Source organism: Centropristis striata, chromosome 22, assembly GCF_030273125.1.
Source record: "Centropristis striata isolate RG_2023a ecotype Rhode Island chromosome 22, C.striata_1.0, whole genome shotgun sequence".
NCBI classification, from domain to species: Eukaryota; Metazoa; Chordata; class Actinopteri; order Perciformes; family Serranidae; genus Centropristis; species Centropristis striata.
In genome coordinates, this window is record NC_081538.1 from 25,816,920 (window position 1) to 25,841,362 (window position 24,443).

The following is a 24,443-nucleotide window of genomic DNA, read 5'->3' on the forward strand; positions in this document are numbered from 1 at the left end:
AGGAAAATCTTAAAATCCTGATGCTTTGTGGTATCACGTGATCTTACTCTGCTGATGAAGTTTACAAAACAATCTCAAGGTTCTATGGGAGCAGCTGTTCTGGAGCTTTTTATCATATTACTCTTTCTTACTCAGCAGAAGATTTCTAAGTTAGTGTGTCCGTAGGGTTGTTCCTGTCCCAGAACAATCTTTTCTGAACAACTGTTGTCTCCATGATTAAAAAAGCAAAACAACAACCTCAGCCACAGTACGTTTTGTTGGAGTCAAGTAGCTGTTTATGGCTTCTTAAGTTTCTTCTTTCACTTGTTGCTGAGGAAAATTGTGCAACACCTATCTTATTATAAGGGATTGCTTCAGATCTTGAACAAGATTATCCCTGAACAGTGCAAATTTGCTCAATATTGTAAACTTTTTGCACAAAACTGTACAACTTCATCCTTATTAGACAGTTACACTTTGTTTCTGGTATGGTCATATAGTTATATATTCATTTTTATAGTACCTATATACTATATAGTGGTAGTGGTAGTGTCTATGAAAAATTGTGGCCCCCTCCAGCATTTAAGTTGCCCATATCTAAGAACCAGTTAACTTAATATTCACTACGCATTTCCTTATATCATTTTGGTCTGGAAAAAAAAGGGAGTAGACTGAATTAAAAATTATATAAATTATAAATAGATATTTTCTCTCTATATATAGCCACTTAATGTCAAATAAATGTATATTATTATTATTATTTATTTATTTATATATTTTCTTATGAGTCAACCATAGTATGTCAAACGAATTAGATCTGAGAATTTCTATTACTCCCGCAAAGAAAACAAATGAACAAACAAATAACAACAACAAAACAATATAAAGTCATATATATTGGTAATGTTGGCACAACGCTGCATCTGCTGACTGTTTATGTTACATAAAGCAGCTTCCCTCCTCCTCTGTGTCTCTATTTATATGTGTGATGTATATTTGTTTGTGTCTCTGCAGGGTTACACAGACGAGCCGGTGTCCAAGGTCTTGTGTCACGTGGAGGACGGCTCGGTGGTGCAGCTGGACCGCTGGAACCTGCTGGTGGAGAAAGGGGCCGCGCAGCCAGAGGAGGGCGCACAGAAGGTCCGTATGACGGTCTATGTGTATGTGAAGTTAATCACATTGTGGGGATAGAAAAAAAACTGGACTCTACAAGGAAAACCTTTTATTTTTAGGGTTAGGTCTTCATTAGGCTCAAGTTAAAGCCAATATGTGCAGAACTTTTATCAAAGCATCTTTCAAGAGATTGGAGAGATTTGTTTTCAACATTACATCACTGTCTCTCAGTGTGTTTCCTGCAGTTCATCTTCTTGTACTAATTCTTCTTGTAATTTTTTCATCTAATATTAACTGTTACACTGGGTGGAAAAAAGGAAGAAAGAAAGAATTTACTTTTGTACTTAACTTTATTATTTTTTATATTTTATTAATTTATTTTCATTATTTATTTATTTATTGCATTTATTTATTATTTATTTTTTGCATTCATATTTTATTATTATTTTTGCATTTTTATTTTTTTTTATTTTTTTAATATTATTTCATTTATTTATTCATTATTTTTCTCTTTTAATTCCCCCCTATTTATTACCCCAAACTTATATATTTCTGTGCATTTCTTTTTCAATATCCAAATGAGGGGATTGTCCTTCAAAGTGTGTCTACTACATTTTTTGTTTGTTTGTTTGTTTTGTTTGTAACTATTTTGGCCTAAAGATGTATTCATCTAGTTACTTATATGTCCATGATAAACATGCTTGTTGTGTACACAAAGTTACTGTTAGTCAAAAATAATGGCAATGATGCACATTGACATTGGTAACTTCACTGATAAATACAATGCATTTAATGTGGCTGCCTCACAGTTGGAGTTATTGTGATTTACCCATGCAAACTTTTTATATGAAACAAGCAGCAGGAAGAGTTTGCTTTGAATTAAAAGTAACTTTGCAGACTCAAATTACCTTTCAAGTAAAATGTTGTGTAATTTACATAAATACCTGCAGGCTGTGAACTCTGATGGTCACTTTAAACTCCTGACAAGTTGCAAAAATGAGACTATGTTTGTCTGCTAGACACAAAAATGTGTGTCCAGAACATGCAAATTTTGATGTAAGCATCAGTAGATGACGGACATTATGGTAGACAGTGGAAGGTACTTTACTGTATACATAAATGCTTTAAGTAGAGTTAGAACGAGCTGTCTATGTGAATAAATTGTCTAATATTTATGCAAATATGCTCACTTGAATGTTTTTTCCTGTGTCCTCAGCTGCCTCTAAATGTGTTCAACAACTACTTCAGCCTGGGCTTCGACGCTCACGTCACCCTGGAGTTCCACGAGTCCAGAGGTGGCTGAGATCTATTTTAATGTCTCTTTTTTTTACACTTCACCTTGTATTAACTCTATTTATATTCCATTAAGTCCCTCTCTTTCCCCCGTTAATGCATCGTACTCCACTGAAAGATGAGCAGAATGAACTAAATTATTAAAAAGGACACATTCAGGGCACTCGTGAATGCACAAATGAGTCAGATTTTTTTTTCACAGTGTTACTCTACTCCTCTCTGTTGCTTTTGCAAAGTATTTAATGTATTCTCCTTCTCCGTCTCTCTGATTGTGTCTTTGCAGAGGCCAACCCGGAGAAGTTTAACAGTCGCTTCCGCAACAAGATGTTCTATGCAGGAGTGAGTGTCCCACTTGACTTTTTGTTCAATTCACACTCAGAAACTTTGCTGGCCAAAGTTTTCCCGTTTCCCCTGCTCTCACTGTCTGTCTTAATCAGACACTCATAAGAAACACGCAGAGTTTTCTACCAGAATAATGAAGGCTGAGAGGGAAGCTAGACTGGAATGAATGGAGAGAATTAGGAGGATAATGAGGGATTAGAGCGGCTGGAAGACACAAAAATCAAGCAAAGGAAATATAGATGATGGGAAAAGAGACACATTACTGACTGCAAGAGGGAGGAGCAGTGGTGGAATGTAACTAAGTACATTTACTCAAGTATTTAATTTAAGTAGTTTCACATAACTAACTTTTTACTTCTACTCCAATACATTTTAGGGGCAAAAATTGTACTTTTTACTCCACTACATGTAGCTTTGGTTACTTTTCAGACCCAAATTTAACATGAAAAATACGATCAATTTAATAAATTAAACCAAATAACAGTACAGTCATGGAAAATAAAACAAAATAGCTCATAAGAGTTTAATTTAAGAGCTGATATCTAGCCATTTCCATGGTTTTCTTGATAATAAAGCAACATCATTATCAAGAAAACCATGTAAAATGTCTAGATGTCAGCTCTTACATTTTAGGGGCCAATATTGTACTTTTTACTCCACTACATGTAGCTTTAGTTACTGATGCTTTAGTGACTCAAATTCAACATGAAAAATACGAACAATTTAATAAATAAAACCAGATAACAGTACAGTCATGGGAAGAAAAAAATGGCTCATAAGAGTTTAATTTAAGAGCTGATATCTAGCCGTTTTCCATGGTTTTCTTGATGATAACCAAAATCATTAACAAGTAAACTATGGAAAATGTCTAGATATCAGCTCTTAAATTAAACTCTTATAAGCTATTTTTGTTGTTATCATTATATTCCTCCAAACAAATGTACCTTTAGTTGTACCAGGTATTAAAATTAACAAGAAATTGAAGAAACAAGGTGGTCTAATCATTTTTTCCATGACTGTATATTAAGTAGGTAAAATGAGCCAGGGAAAAGTAAAATGCTGCTTACATAAATGCATCAATAATAATAATAATAATAATGCAATTTTTGGGGTAAATATACAATAAAACAAAATAACAATCTGAGTTTGGTCATTTTGCATAAGGAGTAATTTTACTTTTGATGCCTTAAGTGCATTTTCTGATTCTTTTGTACTTTTACTTCAGTAAGTTTTGAATGCAGGACTTTTACTTGTAGTGGAGTAATTTCACAGTGTGGAATTAGTACTTTTACTGCAGTAAGAGATGTGAATACTTCTTCCACCACTAACTCTTAAGACCTGAACACACCAGGGGCGTGACGAATAAACACAAAAATGCAAAATACTCACCTGCAAATATTTCGGGTCAAAACTTTTCACACTGGCAGAGCTGCAAATTTGCGGCAGCTGCAACACTTGCTTGATGAAAGGTTGGAATAGATGTGTGTCAGCTCAGTCTTAAGAAGGAAAATGATGAATTCATCATGATTCATCTCTATTTTATTCAGTTGCCTTTAAGCACCAAGTGAAGTTGAGTTCCCTCTGATGAACCGTTGTGCAGTGCAGTCGGCTTATCTGCTGAAAGTGCAGCCGCTGGGTCAGAAACATGTTGTGCAGACCCTGAACATGACAAGACATGACATGCATGTATATTTTAATCTGCAGTCTATTTCCGTACTTTCAGTAACTTACATTTAACCCATTACTCAGCTCCTCCACTGTCAAGTTACAGGGTTCATACGGATGCTTGAAATCCTTTAAAATGCTTGAATTTTAATGTTGAATTTCAAGGTTTGAAAGGTGCTTGGATTTTGGATTAAGTGCTTGTAAATGCTTGAAATTCTTACTGTATTTCTCTTGCAATCTGACTATAGATAACCACATTTTCAATGGAAAAAAGATATAAAGTGAATATCCTATAGCCTATAATCTGAAATGAAGAGCGCTCCTCCTGCGTCTTCTTGTTTCTGAGATGTTTCTTGTTGCTCTACCCTGTATCTTCTTACTGAAGGGAGTTTTTCTAATTCCTAGTGGATGTGAGGGCTCCTGAAGTAGCCTATTTGTGGGTCTTTCCTCCTAGTTTGTTTTATGTTTTATGTTTTATTAAAAGGATCCCCATTAGCTTATGCCATGGTAGTTCGCGAGTCTTCCTGGGGTCCACATTCCAACAAGTAATACTCAGCAGTCCTACAACAACTTTAACATTAAAAATACATTACAAAATACATTACAAAATGCAGCACAAAATACATTTAAAAAGTGCAGCACATAGTGCATTTGATCAGAAAACAAATAAAATACAAAAAAAACAACAACACAGCTTTAACCAGTATCATTGATCGTAATGTAAACATGCAAACGTCGCTTCTATAAAAAGTAGTGTCCTTTCAACCAAAATAAGAAAAATTAAAATAAACCCAACAACTAACATTAACCACTGACAAAGTACATCTTTAATTTCTTTTTGAAGGATATTTTGCTTTTTTCTTGACGGATATCAAGTGGTAATTCATTCCATATTTTACTCGCTCTATAAAGCACTGTTCTTACATAGTGTTTAGTTCCACCAGCTGCTGGTTGATGATTTTTGTGATCTTCCTTTTGCTCCTAGCCCCTAGATTCCCATACCAGTATGTTTTATGAGATTAGCAAACTACTTTTAGTTGTTAAAAGTGTAAAACCATTGCTGGTGTTATGGTTAAGTGAATGCCATTTACAACCGTTGAAAGGTCCTGGAAAAGCTTGAAAATGGACCTTGAAAGTGCTTGAATTTGACCACTGAAAAGGTGTTCGAACCCTGAAGGTAGTAATGATGGTTCCACTGGAACTCTGTCGTCAGTGCCTGTGCTGTTTGGTAAATCAAATGCTTTCCCACTAAATTGGCACCATCAAAACTTTGAGCACCCCTGGTCTAGGGCTTTTATTGTGAAAGGTAACAACAGAAGAAGTGGATTGTGAAAGCTCTTAGGAGTAATAACGTTTACTGTCTCTGTGTTGTTTTATAGTCCTCATAAGTAAAGGTGCCACTTGTAAACATGTGATTTTCATTCTGCACAGCGTGATTGGTTGACGCTTGTATTTGAAGTGCGAAAGCTCAGAAAAATCAATTTTCTTCTGAAAAAAAAAAACAGCACAAAAGTACATGACATGCAAATTAATCATATGAAAAAAAATGTTCCCAGTGTGTCAGAATCTTTTATTGTCAGCTGTAAATAATTACACAAAGTCCAGCTGCAAGTGGAGTTATCTTGCCAACATGCAATGCAAAAATGAATTGCACTTATAGTTATTAAGATGAATAATAACAGTGTCAGTAGTGCAATCTGCAACATTTGGATTTCATGTTATTCATTTTTACCCTGATGCTCTGCACATGTAATTTTAACTTGTCTAGTTTGTCTAGTTTGTTGAGTTTTTGATTAGCAATGAAAAATGAATTTTTTTCTCCGTCGTTAAAACCTTAAAGAGATAATTTAACTTTTTTTGAAAGCTGCAGATATTCTGCAAAGGATGAGAGATGTGAGGAGATAAATGATGGGTGGGAGTCAGGGAGGAAACATGCAGGGGAGTTATCTCTTTTTAATGAGGGAAATGTAATGAACTGTAATTCTGTTTGATTGTGTTCTTTTCTTCTGCTCTTTTGTGCCTGTGTGTGTGTGTCTGTCTCCGTGTGTGTGTGTGTGTGTGTGTGTGTCTCTGCAGGCTGCGTTCTCAGATTTCCTCCAGAGAAGCTCGAGGGATTTGTCCAAGCACGTCAGAGTGGTGGTGAGTGTTAACACACTCTCTCTGTATCGTTTTCCATGTCGACATGTCTGGGCAGCAGGTCGGCGGGTGATTAAAACGTCCGTCCTTCAGCTCCTCTCTTAACATCCGCTGGGCTGAAGTGTCCTTCAGCAGCACACTGGATCCTCCACAGGGCCTCTGACCTCTGAGCTATTATTAGAGCAGCAGGTGGCAATCATTTTCATTATTGATCCTGCTGATTGTTTTCTTGATGAGTTATCTATAAAGTGTCAGAAAACAGTGAAAAATGAACAGCAGAAAATTCTGACAGCCAAGGTGAGCATGTTTAAATTATTTATTTTGTTAAATTTACAGGCAAAAACCCAAATATGTTCAGGTTACCATCTTAGAAGTTTAAAAAAATCTTAAATTTGGTATTTTTGGCACAGAGGTAGAAAACATGTCAGGCTTTATGCCATTTAAGGCAATATTAAATTAATGATATTAAATGCATAGATTAAAAAAATACAAATGTATTTGCCTATAAAATGAATTATATATATATTTATTTATTTATTTATTTATTTTAGGATTCATTTTATAGGCAAATTAATTTGTATTTTTTAATATATATATAATAAATTAATGTAATTATAAATATATAAATGAATCAGTGTATTTCAGTAAATAACGTATTTGCCTATAAAATGAATTTTTATATATATATATATATATATATATATATATATATATATATATGTATATAGATTTATTTTAGGATTCATTTTATAGGCAAATAAACTTGTATTTTTTTAATGTATATATTATAAATTAATGTAATTATAAATATATAAATAAATCAGTGTATTTCAGTAAATAACTTTAACTTAAAAAAATATTTTGTTTAAAAAAAAGACATTTTAAAAGAACTACTTTTATTTTATTTCATAATTACACATTTATTTATTTGAGGACTTATTTAATAGGCTTTTTTATCTCATAGGATTATTTATTTGTTCTATTATTATTATTATTATTGTTATTATTTTTAATAATGTATTAAGCATTGACTCTAATACCATTACTTATGAATGCACACATAATATTTATTAGAAGTATCAATTTAATCTCGGTTTTTGTGTTTTTATTGGATTTGTGGACAATAAGAGAAATACAGAAGAACACCAAACTTACCGCTGATATTTCAGTTAAGATTTTATTTCTCTGAATATAAAATAACAAGTTTTGCTGCTATCCTTGCTGCAAAATTCATACATTGAGAAAACCCATCACGCCTCAGGTCTGTGAGTCTCCTTGATGCTGCAACAACTCCTCCAGGCGTCCTTGAGTGGGCAGGTCTGATGTGACCTTTGACCTTTCATCAATCACTCTCCACCTCTTCACATCAGAGCATTCAAACTGAGTTTTTTTACACGTCACATTGAGTTCACTCTCAGTTCACAGTTGAGGAATCTGGGAGTGAAAATAAGTTGCTAAAACCACAAATATTAATTTCCACTTTCTGTGTCTCTGTTTCTCTCTTTCTCAGTGTGATGGAACCGATCTGACTCCCAAGATCCAGGAGCTGAAATTTCAGTGCATTGTGTTTCTAAACATTCCCAGGTAGGTGAACAAACAAGTCAAAATCATAAAATAAAATAAAAGGCAAGAGGTTTAAGAAATGCATAAAGACTCATTTATTAGATGCAATTATATCATTTAATGTGAATTTAATAATAAAATAATAATAATAAAAAGCAAGAAGCTTAAAAATACATCATTTTCTAGATGTAATATATACATATATATTATTTTTATTATTATTATAATTTTCTTAATTTTAATAAACAGTTGGACCGATAAACTTATAAGCTTTATTTCTGACATTTTGCCTCAGTAAGCAACATTTTTCAATGGGCTCATTTAATGCCCAAAAAGTCGACCTACTTTTGATGAAGTTTTTTGTTTCCTGCAAAACTTGAAAAAATGAGTTAGTCAATTATTTTAACACGGTGACATTATGCCACCCAATCATCTTTGACCAATAGAGTCTGAAAATTCTATGGCATCATGACATTTAAGTTGTTTTGATGAGCTAAGATGTTGTATGTTTGACTGTTTTACATGTGTCCGTGTGTCCGTGTGTGTGTGTGTGTGTGTGTGTGTGTGTGTGTGTCTGTGTCTGTCTGTCTGTCTGTCTGTCCATGTGTGTGTGTGTGTAGGTACTGTGCTGGCACCATGCCGTGGGGAAACACAGGCGACCACCGGGACTTTGAACCGCAGCGCCATGACGACGGCTGCATCGAGGTTATCGGCTTCACCATGGCCTCACTGGTGAGAAAAATAACTGTATAAATACTGAATATAAAGCAGAGACGGCACAGAAAAAGAAACATTGGGACACGTTTTAAGTTGCTCCTGTTGTTGTCAAACTGTGGTGTGTGTCTCTCCGTCGTCCACCAGGCGGCGCTACAGGTCGGAGGTCACGGGGAGAGGTTGCACCAGTGCAGAGAAGTCGTTCTTACTACCTTCAAGACTGTACCTGTTCAGGTGAATACTCCTGCATTACTATTAACCCTCTGGGCTCTGAGCCGTTTTTGGCCGTTTTTTGAATACTTTTGATTTTGCCCTTCATGTACCACATAAAAAATGTTTACTATACCCATATTTGGTATCCATTTTTTCTTCACCTATATGATCTGACAATTATTTTTTCGATTTAACCTACTTTATCAACATATTGAGCCCAAAAATCATGAAATCGGAGTTGAAAAATTATACTATTTACTACAATAAAAACCACAAATATGCTCAATGAACTGTTTTGGAACTTGAAAATGTAAACATAGGATACAAATATGAACATAGAAAAAGGTGAAATTTAAATATAATAAAACTATATATAAAAAAGTCCCACAAAAACATGTATATTTATAGGCATTTTTTTTTTCATGTTAGCTGCAACTCCTCAAAAACAAACTATGTGCAAACATATTATCATTATTATCTTTTTACATGACCTGGGAATGTCAATGTTGAATGTTTTTTAAATGTTTTTTGCAGCAAAAAAAAAAATACAACAAGGTTAAAAATAAGACTTAAAAAGTGTTCAGAATGTGTGTTTACACAGGTAGAAAATGTGCACAATTGCTTCTCCATAAAACATTTGCAAAGTGTTTTTTGTTTTTTTAAAGTATGAAAACCTAGCTTAATTTATATCCATGTTTACCAACTTGCAGTCTACTTCTTCTTTGCTTTTGTGGATGCATTGCTACACGTCCTGTCATGTTAGCAGCGCCTGTTGATCAGTAGGAATGGTAGCAATGTGTATTGTGTCACCCATGTGTGCACGAGATAAACAAAACAGAGACCCAGTCAGAGATAAACAGCTCCATAGTGCTACTAGAGGTCTAAAAGTCACCAGGGAGTCTTTATATTTTCATTTAATGAACAATCAAACATCAAATCTACTCTATTTTCTATCCAAACCACATAACAATATCCTGCTGTGTCTTATTTTATCTCATTTGTATTTTTATTTCCATTTCCCTGTTTTAATCGACTGTTTTTACTGTTTTCAATTGTGTCTTGCTGTTTTTGATGTTTATGTAAAGCACTTTGAATTACCTTGTGTTGAATTGTGCTGTACAAATAAACTTGCCTTGCCTTGCCTAACAAACAAAGAAATTTCACTTTATAGAGCCTCCTAAATCTCCCTTTTCTACCATATTGATTTAAAGGGATAGTTCAGATTTTTTTAAAGTTGGTTATATGAGGTCAATCAGTCTGTTTCTTACATTAAATGGTGACTGTAAGAAGGAGAAGCAGGCAGGAGAACTGACAGGGAAGTTAGGCAATATCCTGCTGTAGACAGGGCAGCTAAATATATTTTAGACACCTAAAGAAATCACTATCAGTTTAAGTCTTTACATTCCAGCACTATTCTGACTGGGGTCTCAAGCTGCCAGAGTCCATAGACAAAAACAGTAATTTAACTTCAAAGAGCATGCTTCTAGCATATTTAGTAGCTTCATACTGCTTAATATCATGTTGTTTTTATTTATAAAGTAACTATAATTGTCAGGTAAATGAAATTGAGTAAAAAGTATAATATTTCCCTCCTAAGAAGTAAAGAAGAATACATTTAGGGCTGGGCGATAAAGAGAAAATCAAATATAATCTTCTTGATATTGATATTGCAGTGATATTTTCAGGTGTAGTACAAAAAGTATTAAATGAGTCCGGCGTCACATGGAATAATTGCGCATTAAACAAACACTTCTCCACTTGTTCTCTTCCTCTATCAAAGCACAAAATGCAAACTATTCCTGCCTGCCACTCCAAACGTTTGAACCGCTTTCTACTGTAGATAAAACACTGACTGACCTCATATAACCCCACTAGTGTTATCACGATACTCAGGAAAATATTCGATACTCGATACCATTTTCGATACCACAAGGATAAAAACAAAGACCTCAAAATTTAACAGAAATATTTTTATTAACAAGAAAGATGCAACATGTAAAAATGAACAAAACCACAGGTTAAATATTTATAATAAAAAACAGTTGTGCAAAAAGAAACTGCAACTATGATAACAAGCTTCAGATACTCGATACTTTTGAAAATGAGTATTGTATCCGGATACAACTTTTTAGTTTCGATACTTTTTTGAGTTTCAATACTTTTGACAACCCTAAACCCCACTTTAAAAAATGTGAACTGTCCCTTTAAGGCTCCACGCTGCAAATAAATGATTGATTCACTTTCTCTTGAAACCACTTGAAACGTCTTCTATGTATTGTCTTATCATTTAAGGATCATATTCACACCGATACTGAAAATGACCAAGTGTTGACTTCTCCTTGTGTGTGTGTGTGTGTGTGTGTGTGTGTGTTGTTGGTGTGTGTTGTTGTTGTTGTGTGTGTGTGTGTGCGTTGTTGTTGTTCTGTGTGTGTGTGTGTGTGTGTGTGTGTGTGTGTGTTGTTGGTGTGTGTTGTTGTGTGTGTGTGTGTGTGTGTGTGTGTGTGTGCGTCGTTGTTCTGTGTGTGTTGTTGTTGTGTGTGTGTGTTGTTGTTGTGTGTTGTGTGTGTGTGTGTGTGTGTGTGCGTTGTTGATGTTCTGTGTGTGTGTGTGTGTGTGTGTGTGTGTGTGTGTGTGTGTTGTTGGTGTGTGTTGTTGTTGTGTGTGTGTGTTGTTGGTGTGTGTTGTGTGTGTGTGTGTGTGTGTGTGTGTTGTTGTTGTTGTTGTTGTTGTGTGTGTGTGTGTGTTTGTTTGTGTGTGTGTGTGTGTGTGTGTGTGTGTGTGTTTGTTGTTGTTGTTGTTGGTGTGTGTGTGTGTGTGTGTGTGTGTGTGTGTGTGTGCAGGTGGACGGTGAGCCGTGTCGTTTGGCTCCTTCCACTCTCCGCATCTCCCTTCGAAATCAGGCCAACATGGTCCAGAAGAGCAAGAGACGCACCTCTGTGCCCCTTCTCAACGAGTGAGTCACACACACACACACACACACACACACACACACTCAGAGGAAGTAGGCCAGCAGTGTTGTAAAAGCCCGGGTTGCACTGCGTGAGTCATACAATCTGTTTAGTGGGAGCTGACATTCACTCCTCTCCATGTCCCACATCTCCCTTCAGCTCGCCAAACCACAATCAGAGGAGGGAAATGTATGTTCGGTTTAATCAAAACAAAAGCACCGGGGAGTTCTCCGATCACACTGTGACACGTTATACTGTGCGGTTATGTCGGCTGAGAAGGAGAATGAGAAGAGACGTTCATTGATTTCTATCAGGAGATGAAGCAGCGGGGCAATACGATGTGATGAGAGACGGATCCTTTACTTCAGTAGCATATAAGTTAGCTATAAGCTATATAGCATATAAGTAGCTCTAAGTTAAACCCTCTGGAGTCCATGAAAACACCGGCACATGACTTCTTCATGACGTGACGACATAAAAAAGAAGCAACATTGAGTCTCTCCATCAGCTTCCCTCAGTTCTGGCTTGAAACTCCATGCCAATTTTTTTTGGATGATATTCGGCCAAGTAAAACCGGAGATAATGTCAAATATATTTAGTATAAAATATAGAACTAGATGTTATCCTCATTTTACCTGTTATATGTTATATATATGCAACCTGTCTTCATATTTGCAATATTTAAAATTCTGTGTTTTGAAACATAATTTTCAAGCTTGAATAGTCTGGTCAGTTCAGAGAATATCATCACTTTACTGTGATACAGCCTTTAGAACCTGACTTTCTATGGCAGCAGGGTATTTGTATCATATGACAAGATTGTTATAACATCGATATATTGCTCAGACCAAGTAGAATAATGTCAAAATCGTACCGTCTAAACCCCACAGCCTGTTGGCAGGTTTAAAAAAAGCATGCTTTCTTTGAAGAAATCCCTAAAAAACTGTAAAAAATGGAAATTATCTTCGGAATGTCAACAGATAAAACCCTGAACTTTCACCCAGGAGACTGTTTTTTTTGTTTTCCCTATAGGAAACCAAAAGTAAACTATGTAGTTTGAAGTAAAGTGACCTAACTTCAGTGCATCAGGTTTTTATGTAACCAATGCAACTACAACACTTCCGGTATTAAGATTGTCCTTGTAACTACTTGATTTTGGCATTTATGTGCAGTTGTTGCAATGTTTTCAGAGACTTTTGAGTCCTAAGCTTAGGGATGTGGTGTTGTAGCCTAAACCAAACTTAACGACTGCAATTGGGGTGCAAACACCTAACATTGGTCATTGAATAGGCAGTGAAACCTGTTCTACCTATTTCAATAGGCAGAGTACCTTGACTAGGGCATCACTCACACATAATGACAATTCACTAGTCTGACTTCAGTCAAAATAAATTAATTTTCCAATGATCCTCAAAAAAAATCTTGTGTGGTGAAATAAACAAACCCTGGCGTAAAATAAAGATATTTTATTTAATTAACTTCAATTTACACATCTCATTTAACAATAAATAAATAAATAAAAAAATCCTTTACTGCAAGCAGCCACCAGGGGGCGATCAAGTTGTTTTGGCTTCACTTGTTGGACACTGTCAGGCTGTTTTTCCTTCTTTTTTTAATGTCTTATGCCATAAAAACAGCATTATTCTGCACAGAAGAGACTTTTGAGTCCTCCTTACTTCTAGACATGATTGTGCTGTTTCCATAGAGGTGCAGGGTTTAAATACTGCAGAGAAAAAGGAGGCCACAGTGAGTAAAATATGACAGGAGAAAAAAACACATCAGGGTTCAGAGGGTTAACACAGTATTTGAGTAAATGTACTTTATATAAATGATGCCTATATCTTCTACTAACACTCCTCCGTTCCCTGTAACACTAATACCTCTTCATGTTTATCTTTGTCTTTATATCTGTCGGTCTGTTAACTTCAGTAAACGTGTTACATAATTAAAGAAGACAGTAAACAGTAAACAAGAGCTGCAGTAACTAGTGTCTCTGCTCCGTGTACTGCTATGCTACTCTGTGCTATCAATGTTTGTCCACTTACCTCTGGGCTTTTCTCCGTCTGTCCCTCCTCCTGTCTCTCCTCCTGTCCCTCCTCCTCCTGTCTCTCCTCCTGTCCCTCCTCCTCCTGTCTCTCCTCCTGTCCCTCCTCCTCTTCCTTTATTTCTGCCAACACATGCCTGTAATCTTTTTGATTATTTATTATTTCTGTTTGTTTACCCTCTCCTCTTCTTCTTTTATTCATTTCATTTTTCTCCCTTCCTCTCCTTCTCTCCTCCTAACTTCTCTTGTCCCGTCTCCTCATCTCCTCCTCATCTATTCTCCTCTGTCTACTCATGTCTTCTCTCTCCTCCTTCTTTCCTCATCTCTCTTTCTCCTCTCCTTCCCTTGTATGTCTACTCGTCTACTCTCCTCTTTTCTTGTCTCATCTCCTTTCTTCTCACAACACCTCCTTGTCCTCCTCACATCTTCTCCTCCTTCTCTCTTCTACTCCCCTCCTCTCTTCCTGTCCTTCCCTCTTTGTCTTCACCTTCTCCTCTCTTCACCTCATCCCCTCCTTCTCTCCTCACCTCCTTTTCTTTCCCCAACTCCTCTTTTTTTCTCCTCTCCTATCCACCTCTGCTCCTCCTTCCTCTTGTCCTCATCTCTTCTTCCTCTCCTCCTTACCTCCTCTTCTCCTCCCCTCCTTCTCTCTTTCCTGTCCTCTCCTTTCCTTCTCCCTCCCTCACCTCCTCTCCTCTCTTCCCCTCCTCCCCTCCTCCTCCTCCCTCCCTCCTCTCCTCTTCCTCTCCTTACCACCTCCATTTCTTTCCTCTCCTTTCCTTTCTTCTTCTCCCCCTCCTCTCTTCCTCTCCTCTCCTCACTCCTCCCCTCCTCTCCTCTCCTCCCTCCCTCCTCTCCTCACCTCCTCTCCTCTTCCTCTCCTTACCACCTCAATTTCTTTCCTCTCCTTTCCTTACTTCTTCTCCCCCTCCTCTCCTCTCCTCACCTCCTCCCCTCCTCTCATCCTCTCCTCCTCACCTCCTCTCTTCCTCACCTCCTCTCCTCTCCTCACCTCCTCTCCTCCCTCACCTCCTCCTCACCTCCTCTCCGCCATACGTTCCTCCTCTCTTCTGTGTGTGTGTGTGTGTGTGTGTGTGTGTGTGTGTGTGTGTGTGTGTGTGTGTGTGTGTGTGTGTGTGTGCGGCCGTAGTATTCAGAAGGTGTGTGCAGCTGATCTGCGCCGCCTCTCTGCTCCCCCCGACTCCTTCTCTGTGTAAGTACCTGAGGCCTCTGTCACTGTGAGGAGCTGCTGTCAACATGTGAAAGATGTTCTGTTGTCGTCATTGTTCGTCTATTTGGGTTCAACCAATATTTACTGAATAATAATAATAAATCAAATCATAATATAATTAATAATCTGTGTTTTTAATGCCTGATACGACAGTTTTGGCACACTTAGTTTCAATAACTAAACAGAATTTCCAATTATTAAATCCCCTAGTTTGTACAGCTTCACAAAATTGAGATATACAACACAGTTTTTCCGTTACATGATTTTTATTATTATTTTACACATTATATTTATACACACACATATATATATTAATTGTCTCCCATTAATTACTTAAAACATAAAAAATAATACTTCGAACATTTTTTAAATACCAAAAAATTACATTTATAACATTTAAAAAAACAAAAACAAATTTACATTAAATTGTTTTAATTAATTATTTTTTTACCACAAATAAATATACATTTAAAAATATATATAATTTATAAAAAATAAAAAAAATACCAAAAATTACATTTAGAACATAAAAAACAACACTTAGAGCATTTTTTTAAATACCAAAAAATTACATTTACAACATTTTTTTTAACAAAAATAAAATTTACATTTATTTATCTATTTTTAACAAAAATAACATTAACAACATTTTAAATCAATGTTTGTTGCAACCTACATGAACACCATTTAAAGGTGTTACATACTGACTATTTTAAACACCATTCTTGATAAATTTGTGTACATGTTGGCTTTAAAAGCTCATATTGGTCGAACCTAAGTGGAGTTTTGTCGTGTTGGATGTGAGTTCTTGTTGTCTGTTAGTGACAGAGACAGAGAGAGAGCGTGTATGGCAGCATGCTGAAGGCTCTCCACTTCTAAATGTGCTTCTGCCTCGTGTCTGAATGTTTAATCCGCTGTAGTCCTTTTACCTTTAACTTCACCCTGAGCTTATGATACCTGCACCACTCCTTTGCTCTCACTTGATGTCCACGCCCTCCCCAAAGAAAAAGCTGTTTTTCATTATTAATTATGAATCTTTCTTCAGCTGTGACTGGGAGGAACCAAAGTGGCGTTAATGTTCTTTAATTTGCGTCCCTTTCTGTTCCTTTGCAGGTAAGAGTTTGAGCTTTTGAGGCTGGGTGGATGGGTCATTTTGCCAACAGTTACAGTGTTTTCACTGCAGTTTTATTCATCACCCACCTTGTTTTTTAAGTCAATATTCAGCCTCCATCCTCGCTGAAGGCAATATTGCCCACAGACATTGTCTTAAAAATGTGTTGGCCCGCCTCAAACTCAAACACAGTGTCAGGGTCGCATCGCAGGAGGATAGCAGAGCATAAACAGTAAAAGCTCTGCTACTTTAATACTTTATGCAAACCTCCACTTTTAAGTTTAAGCTCAGTAAGAAAACTTCAAGATGAGAAATCAAATGTCATTATGTTGCAGAAGCTGCAGAATCTGGTTTGTGATGTGTGTGTCCGTGTGTGTCTGTGCGTGCATGTATGCATGTGTGTGTGTGTGTGCGTCCTCATCGTTGTATGTTTGGGCATGTCTGATCTGTGTGTATGCGTGTGTGTGTGCACGTGTACATGCACTTGTGTGTGTGTGTGTGTTTGTTTCCAGCCCTCACGCGGTTCCGGATCGTCTCCGTCTCCGAGTGAACCGGATCAGCCTGCAGGAGTACGACAGGCTGCAGTACGACAAGGAGCGACTACGGGACATCTGTGAGGAACTCATTACATATTGTTATCATAACCCTCGTGTTATGTTGCGGGTCAAATTGACCCATTTCAAAGTTTAAAAATCTAAAAAAAAATAGTTAAAAGTATATTTTTATAAAAATATTTTTTTTTAAATATATTGTTTTTAAATCTCCATCATCTAAAACCATTGTAATTTATATGTAGGTGTTTCCAATGTGCATTAAAAAAAAAGTTTTAGCGTGCATTTTTTTTTTTTTTAACGAGTGAATTATCCTCATTGAACCATGATCTGTGAGAGGTAAAGAACATCATCGCACTAAATATTGATTGGAATTGTTAGTCATTGAGTTATTGATGAAATATAAATGTTTATTGTTTTTTTTTTAGTTTTTGACACTTTTTATTGCTGTTCCTGAGAAATGAACATAACAGGAGGGTTAACTTTCTCTTATTTTATCATTTATGTAGTTTTTAATTTACAACCCAGTTGTAAAAAACTACAGGAATTCTATAACAGGTCTGTATGAGTCAAGGTTATTATAGTTAACAAAAAACTAACAAAATAACCAAAACTAGAATTGAAATAACATTTTTGTTAACTAAAATAAAAATAAAAACGAGAGAGAGGCTAAAGTTTACCCTGCTGTATTGTGTATTTTACTCCAAAAGGGACCATAATTTACTAAATGAACATCATGCTGCATTAAAAAACTTAAAACTAACAGTTGAGATCATAAACTCATTATGATAATATTTACTGAGGTCATAAATTAAGTGAGGTGTAGGGTAATTTTCTCATAGACTTCTATGCAATCAGACCTATCCCCATTAGAAAGAATGCAGGCTTATAGCACTTATAAGACAACCTTAAAAGATAATAAAATAAAAATAAAAATTCAGTATCGGCCGCCATATTGGTAATTGTTGAATTTTTCCCCTTGATAATTGGTACTAATTTGGGGCGCTAATCTAAATGTTTACAGTACTGTCTTGAGTGAAAGGTCACAGAGGTAGCAACCTGTCAATCACAAGGTAGACCCGCCCTAAAGCTTATCCTGCTTTATTGTTTATTTTACTCTAAAAGGGACCATAATTCACTAAATGAACATCATCATAGATCATAAACTCATTATGTGAATGTTTACAGGGGTCATAAATCAAGTGAGACGTAGGGTAATTTTCTCATAGACCTCTACGCAATCAGACTTATCCCCATTAAAAAGAATACAGGTTTATGGCACTTATAAGACAACATAATAAGATAATAAAATATCAATAAATGCAACCAGAAAAACTGTTTAACCTGCTTCTTCAATGCATTATCAATGTGTTATGGACTCTAAAGTGTGTTTGTGTGTTCCAGCCATCCCAGTAGGCATTGTGGTGGTTCGGGGCGACTGTGACCTGGAGACCTGCAGACTTTATATCGACAGATTACAAGAGGCAAGTTTCCCCCTTAATCTTCATCCTTAATGCTCATAAATACTTCTCCTGTTTCTCCCTCGTCATCATTATTTCATGATGCATGCAGCGGTTTATTGATAGACACCAGTGTGAATGCAGAGCTGCTCTCTAGCTGTGTGTCTCACGTGGGGAAACTAACCGGGCACATCATCTGTGGAAGTTTTTTGGATGTAAATGCTTTGGCTGTTTGTTAACCTTGAAACCTGTCTGCTGTGTGCTTGCTAGGACTTACACCAGGCGCCATCTACTGGCCACAGAGTGCACTATCAGGTATATCACTTTTGGGTGTCTCTCTGCAGGGAAAAGGCTGGTTTTTATACTCTCAAGGAGCTTTTTACTACATATTTAAAATCACCTAATCTGACTTTTTTTTAAATAATATCTAAAACAGGGATCTCAAACTCAAATTACCTGGGGGCCACTGGAGGCAGTATCAAAATGACCAAAAAAATACACAAAATTACAAAAAAAAAATACACAAAATGACCAAAAAGACACACAATTACAAAAAAAAGACACAAAATGACCAAAAAGACACAAAATTACAAAAAAAAGACACAAATTGACAGAAAAAAAGTAAATTACTTTAAAAAGAGACAAAATGACCAAAAAAAGACACTAAATGACCAAAAAAGACACAAAATTACAAAAAAAATTGTAAAAAAGACACAGAATGACCAAAAAATACACAAAATGACCAAAAAATACACAAAATGACAGAAAAAAACCTAAATTACTTAAAAAAGAAACAAAATGACCAAAATAAAAACACAGAATTACCCAAAAAGACACAAAATTATTTTAAAAAGACACAAAATTACCAGAAAAAGATACAGAATTACCCAAAAAGACACAAAATTATTTTAAAAAGACACAACATTACCAAAAAGAAGACACAGAATTACCAAAAAAAGTAATTAAAGGGACCTTCCACACACAACACAGTAAAGTGCCTTTCGTATAAAACTCACATTAAACTTTCATATCAAGGTGGGGGCCACAAAATATTGTCATGAGGGCCGCAATTGGCCCGCGGGCTGAGAGTTTGAGACCTATGACCTAAAATATGTGTCATAAATTTAAGGATTCTGGACAATTATATGATAATTTTGATATTTTTAGCAGTGTTGGCAGATCTATAAAGCATGAAAATAAAACTCTGAGTTGCATTTCACCCTTTTAAAATAAGGAATTAACAAATAAAATGATGGTTTTACAGACTGACACCCATATTTCTAGACATATGAACAATTATATTAAGATCATATTCCCTTTTCACACTGTAAAAGACATTACTGCACATTAAACAGTAATATTATAATGAACTGAATTGGCTGATTGTCTCTGTCTTGCTATTGATTGTTCAGCTGCTTAAAAACAAGCACTTTGAAATTAAACATTTTCTCTGTCTGGATTTCTCTTTTCTGCTATCGTCAAATAATCCGCTGTGTTTCTACATTCAGTTTATTGTTCAGAATTGTGATGATGAAGATGGATTTCTTTTTTCTCCAGGATGAGACCAGAGGCGTCCCCAGGACCAGTTCAACCAGCAGACTCTCTCCCAACTGGAGCTTCTTGGATTGTGAGTGACTGAAACTCTGAATAAAATTTGAATTAAAACTTCCTTTTTGTATAGCATGAAAGAGATTAATTAACCTGATAGAAAAACTAAGACTGTACACAAAAAACCCCAAATAAATTCAATAATATGTTGTTTTTTGACACAACCAAATATAAAAAACATTAATTTATTGTACTTGTACTACAGTATATGCATTTTTTTTACTCCAAAGAAACATAATTAACCCTTTATAGTGGCTTTGATGCTGTAAACATTACTTTTGTTGATCTAGGAACATTACATTTAGTTATAATTACAACATAAATACATTGGAATCCTGTTCTGAATTTATTGTGATTTAAAATAATGTATTTGGTTATTTTAAAATTTATTTAGTAATAAAAAGAACCTTATTTTTCTGCTATATCAACTGTTTATTTATTATCATTCCACCTAACAAAAGTGCCGAATTAAACATTTTATTTTGTGGTTTTAGGTGCCTCAGTTATTTATTATTTTGAATGTTTACAAAGTGCTGAACCAAGAAAGAGACCAATAAAATAATACGATGAAAGTTAAACTTAATAACAACATTAGATAATTCATAACAGATCATAATAGAGGTAATTTTGTTTGCATAAAGGTGTTTTAGCATAAAGCTAATTAATTAAGCAACATAATAGACCGAACATGTTTTATTTTGTTGACATGCATGTCTCTGTTCTGCAGCCACGTCAGCTGATCGCTTCTATCGCATCGACAAGGCTCAGGTAAACACAAACAAACATTTATTTTGCTGCGCCAACAGTTGAAATAACTACTGAAATAAATGTTTACCTGCTCGCATATGTACAGTCATGTAAAAAATGATTAGACCATTGATTTCTTCAATTTCTTGTTCATTTTAATGCCTGGTATATTTGTTTGGACAAATATAACGATAACAACAAAAATAGCTGATAAGAGTTTAATTTAAAAAGCTGATATCTAGACATTTTCATGTTTTTCTTGAAAATGATTTTTGTTATTATCAAGAAAACCATGGAGAATGTCTAGATATCAGCTCTTAAATTAAACTCTTATCAGCCATTTTTGTTGTTTTCATTATATTTGTCAAAACAAATGTACCTTTAGTTGTACCAGGCATTAAGATGAATAATTTCTTTTTTATTATTATCTTTTTATTAGGAAATTTCACAACAGTTGACAAGTACAAATGGCTTAACAGTTGTTAGTATCAAAATTGTACAGAGCCAAAGGTTTTGTATCAATAGCTTCTTGTTCCAAATGTTCATTGTCCATTCCCTTTTAATAATATGAATACAGTATGTAAACAAAAAACAAAAACATACAATTTAACCATTTACATCCAGCGGGTATGGAGGCAAAAAGTAAATACATAACATGAATAAATAAATATAAATGTCTGTAGCAGTTGGGCATCATTCAGTTGTATTCATGTCACTGAGATACAGTGGAACAATAGTGATGTAATCATTTTTTCCATGATTGTATATATTAACATGCGTCTGTTGTGTGTGTGTCTGCAGGAGCACCTCCACTTTGTGACGGAGATCTGTCAGGACGAGGTGTTCATCCTGGACCACGAGGGCCCGCTGGTGAACCAGAGCTCGTCCACGGGGATGCCTGACCTGGTGGTGGAGCCCACTGCTGGGTACCACTCATATCTATATATTATTATACATTTTTAACTTCTATTTAACCAAGTCAGTCCTGTTGAGGGACGACGGGAACATGGCAGCAACATAAAAATGAATAAATTATGAAGATTTTTGCTCCCAAAGAAAGTAACTGTGCAGTACAGATGTGCAGTAATTCATGATTAAAATAAAAGTTATATATGTTATTATTTATTTATTATTCAAGTTATTTATACACTGCTGGTCAAAAGTTTTAGAACACTCCAACTTTTCCAGAATTTTATTGAAAATGATGCAGTTTAATGTCTCAGTGTACTCTGAAATAAATGCATGTAACAAATAAACAATTGAAGTTAAAAAATAAATCATAGAATCAGTTTAGAAAGGAAAATGTATTCTAAACTGTTGACTCATCGAAGTAGCACCTTAACAGATAGAACAGCTGAACACACTCGTGGCATTCTTTCTACAATGGAAATCAAATATTCTTCAGAAAGTTCTTCCCAACTCTGTTGCAGAAGTTCCCATAAATGTGGAGCAACTTGTAGGTTGTAAGTGATCAAGAAAAGTTGGGACACCTGTAGGATTTGGTAGCAACTTAGCAACTTTCAGGGCTTGATCAACCTCCATTGCTGCAGAACTGCTTTAAGTTTTAAACCCATTTCTTGTTCCCTGAAAAAGGCCTTTTTGTATAATTCTGAAATGTACATTCTTTTTCAGTTTTGGTTAACCTTACCTTTTTTTATTTACCTCTGGCAGTTCACCACTTACCTTTGTACCCTTTCAAGCTGTTCATTGGACTTGAACTGCTTGAATTTCAATAAAGAATTGAAAAATTGTGGTGTTCTAAAACTTTTGACCGGTTGTGTATGTGCTCTTGCGTACATTTTGACTAAATATTATATATGAATTAAATGCATCTTGTTTTGTTATATTATGGGATACCACTCATCATCATATTTATGTTGCTTTTGTGCCAATATGATAGTGATGTTTTATTTACTTTCTGATATCAGCAAATATTTCGTCTTTATCCAAATAGTTCTTATCATATTGTTTTGTGATGAAACTTTAAATTTACATCCCTAATAATTTCCAAGAGCTCGTGTGACGTCTTCATACATCTTGTTTTGTTCGACCAGCAGCACAAAGGGCAAAAATATTTTGTTTGATATCAAAAATCTGAATCCATTGTTGCTTTAAAAATATGACTAGAATAATTTTGATTCGGAAAGTTGCAGATTAATGTTCTGCTGATTGCCTAATCAGTAAATCAACTAATTACTGCAGCTTGAAATCTGTAACTGTTGATGACTTGTTGAGTTAGAGGAGGAACTTCAGCCTTGTTTCCTGATTTTATTGCACAAACAAATAATCAAAAGTAAAAATAAGAAAGAATCACTACTAGCTGCACTTTTTCTACTTCTTGTATATCAATTACATTTGAATTTCTTCAATAATTTCTCTTTTCTTTTTCCAGAGTTCCCCTGACACCTGAGGAACAAGGTAGGAAACACACACACACACACACACACACACACGTATATATTTCTAAACAGTGTCTAAAAACTGGTTTGATCTGTAATTTAAGTTCTGATTTCAATTTGGAAACAAAGAAAAAACCTGTTCTACTTTTCAGAACAATAATATTTCACCATTTCCTTCTTAATAATCTGCATTTTTACACAGAAAGATGCTGAATAACTTCATTTTTTTTAGCATCAAATCATGCATTTCTGTGCATTTATGTCCTTAATAATGTCCAATCAAAGAATTTGGACATGCAAAGTCAAAGACAAGAACTAAAGGTTTGGCTCTCAGGCCTGTGGTGATAATGATAATTACTTCCTTCAGCGGTCTCTTGAGAGTTGTTTTGGAAAAGTTATAGGAACTTTTGTGCAGCCTGGTCATCTGGTCTCATGTCAGTAATAACTCTCTGTGATTCTTGGGAATCTCCGCTTGAATCAACCTGTTGTTCCTCATCCTGAACAACATGTCCAGACATGTTTTATATGTTGGTCCACTTTCAGTTTTGCACAAACTTCAAACACTAAACAACACCACACTAATTATTATTAGTCCTCACTTTCACATTAAAACCAAACATTAATACAAAATAAAATCCCTTTATATCTTCTTGTTCTTCTTATTGAAACATTTTATATTCAGTTAGAAAATGACTGTCAAGTTTGTTTTTTATTGTTATTTTTGTAAGATTTGCCTCAGTTGAACTCCAGAAAATGTAAGAAAACACACACAAAATACTCATTAAAAATACGAAAAGTGACTCATTATTTTTCAGTAGTGTTCAGTCTTTGCACATGAAGAATTTTATCAAATATTTAGCTTTTTTGGTGCCTCTCACTCCCTTTAAATCATTTATGAAACCCTCATCTATAAATGCTTCTGACAAACTTCCACTGCAGGTGTTTGAGTTACTTTTAGGTCATTTTAGTCATTAGATATTTTTAGATGTGCTATTGAGAGACGTTTGATGGCTCCAGAGACAATTAAAATGTCCTGTGACACGGAAATGAGCTCAACCTTCAACCTGGCTGACAAAACACAAAGAAAGCAGATCTGTTGAAATGAAAGTGAAAAGCCAAACGGTGCAAAGAGTCCCTGCAAAACGGCGTGCAGGATAAAAGAATTCCCTGTTGAGTTGCATTGTCTCACTTCCTTTTTATATTAAACAATGAACTCCATGTCCTGAACAGGTTGAGTAAAAAAAATCCCTGAACTTTGTTCAGAGTGAGTCACAGTGAAAGAGGAAGATGTTTACAGACAAACAATAAGTGTCTGTCTGTGTGTTT

At 35.3% G+C, this 24,443-nt stretch overlaps 1 protein-coding gene across 7 annotated transcripts in view; it reads left to right on the forward strand.

Moving 5' to 3' along the window:
• Positions 1 to 24,443, forward strand: part of dgki (diacylglycerol kinase, iota) — a 118,223-nt gene that overhangs the window by 83,603 nt on the left and 10,177 nt on the right. For 4 of the 7 annotated variants that reach the window (XM_059325480.1, XM_059325483.1, XM_059325481.1 and 1 more), the window contains exons 14-29: positions 994 to 1,119; positions 2,309 to 2,387; positions 2,669 to 2,724; positions 6,469 to 6,531; positions 8,039 to 8,112; positions 8,712 to 8,823; positions 8,953 to 9,039; positions 11,859 to 11,971; positions 15,161 to 15,223; positions 16,865 to 16,965; positions 18,308 to 18,387; positions 18,634 to 18,678; positions 19,921 to 19,990; positions 20,699 to 20,739; positions 21,520 to 21,644; positions 23,111 to 23,136. In XM_059325480.1, the coding sequence (XP_059181463.1) occupies positions 994 to 1,119; positions 2,309 to 2,387; positions 2,669 to 2,724; positions 6,469 to 6,531; positions 8,039 to 8,112; positions 8,712 to 8,823; positions 8,953 to 9,039; positions 11,859 to 11,971; positions 15,161 to 15,223; positions 16,865 to 16,965; positions 18,308 to 18,387; positions 18,634 to 18,678; positions 19,921 to 19,990; positions 20,699 to 20,739; positions 21,520 to 21,644; positions 23,111 to 23,136 (1,261 nt within the window). The remainder of the gene's footprint in view (positions 1 to 993; positions 1,120 to 2,308; positions 2,388 to 2,668; positions 2,725 to 6,468; positions 6,532 to 8,038; positions 8,113 to 8,711; positions 8,824 to 8,952; positions 9,040 to 11,858; positions 11,972 to 15,160; positions 15,224 to 16,864; positions 16,966 to 18,307; positions 18,388 to 18,633; positions 18,679 to 19,920; positions 19,991 to 20,698; positions 20,740 to 21,519; positions 21,645 to 23,110; positions 23,137 to 24,443) is intronic. The other 3 variants (XM_059325485.1, XM_059325486.1, XM_059325484.1) reach the window with 2 other exon arrangements.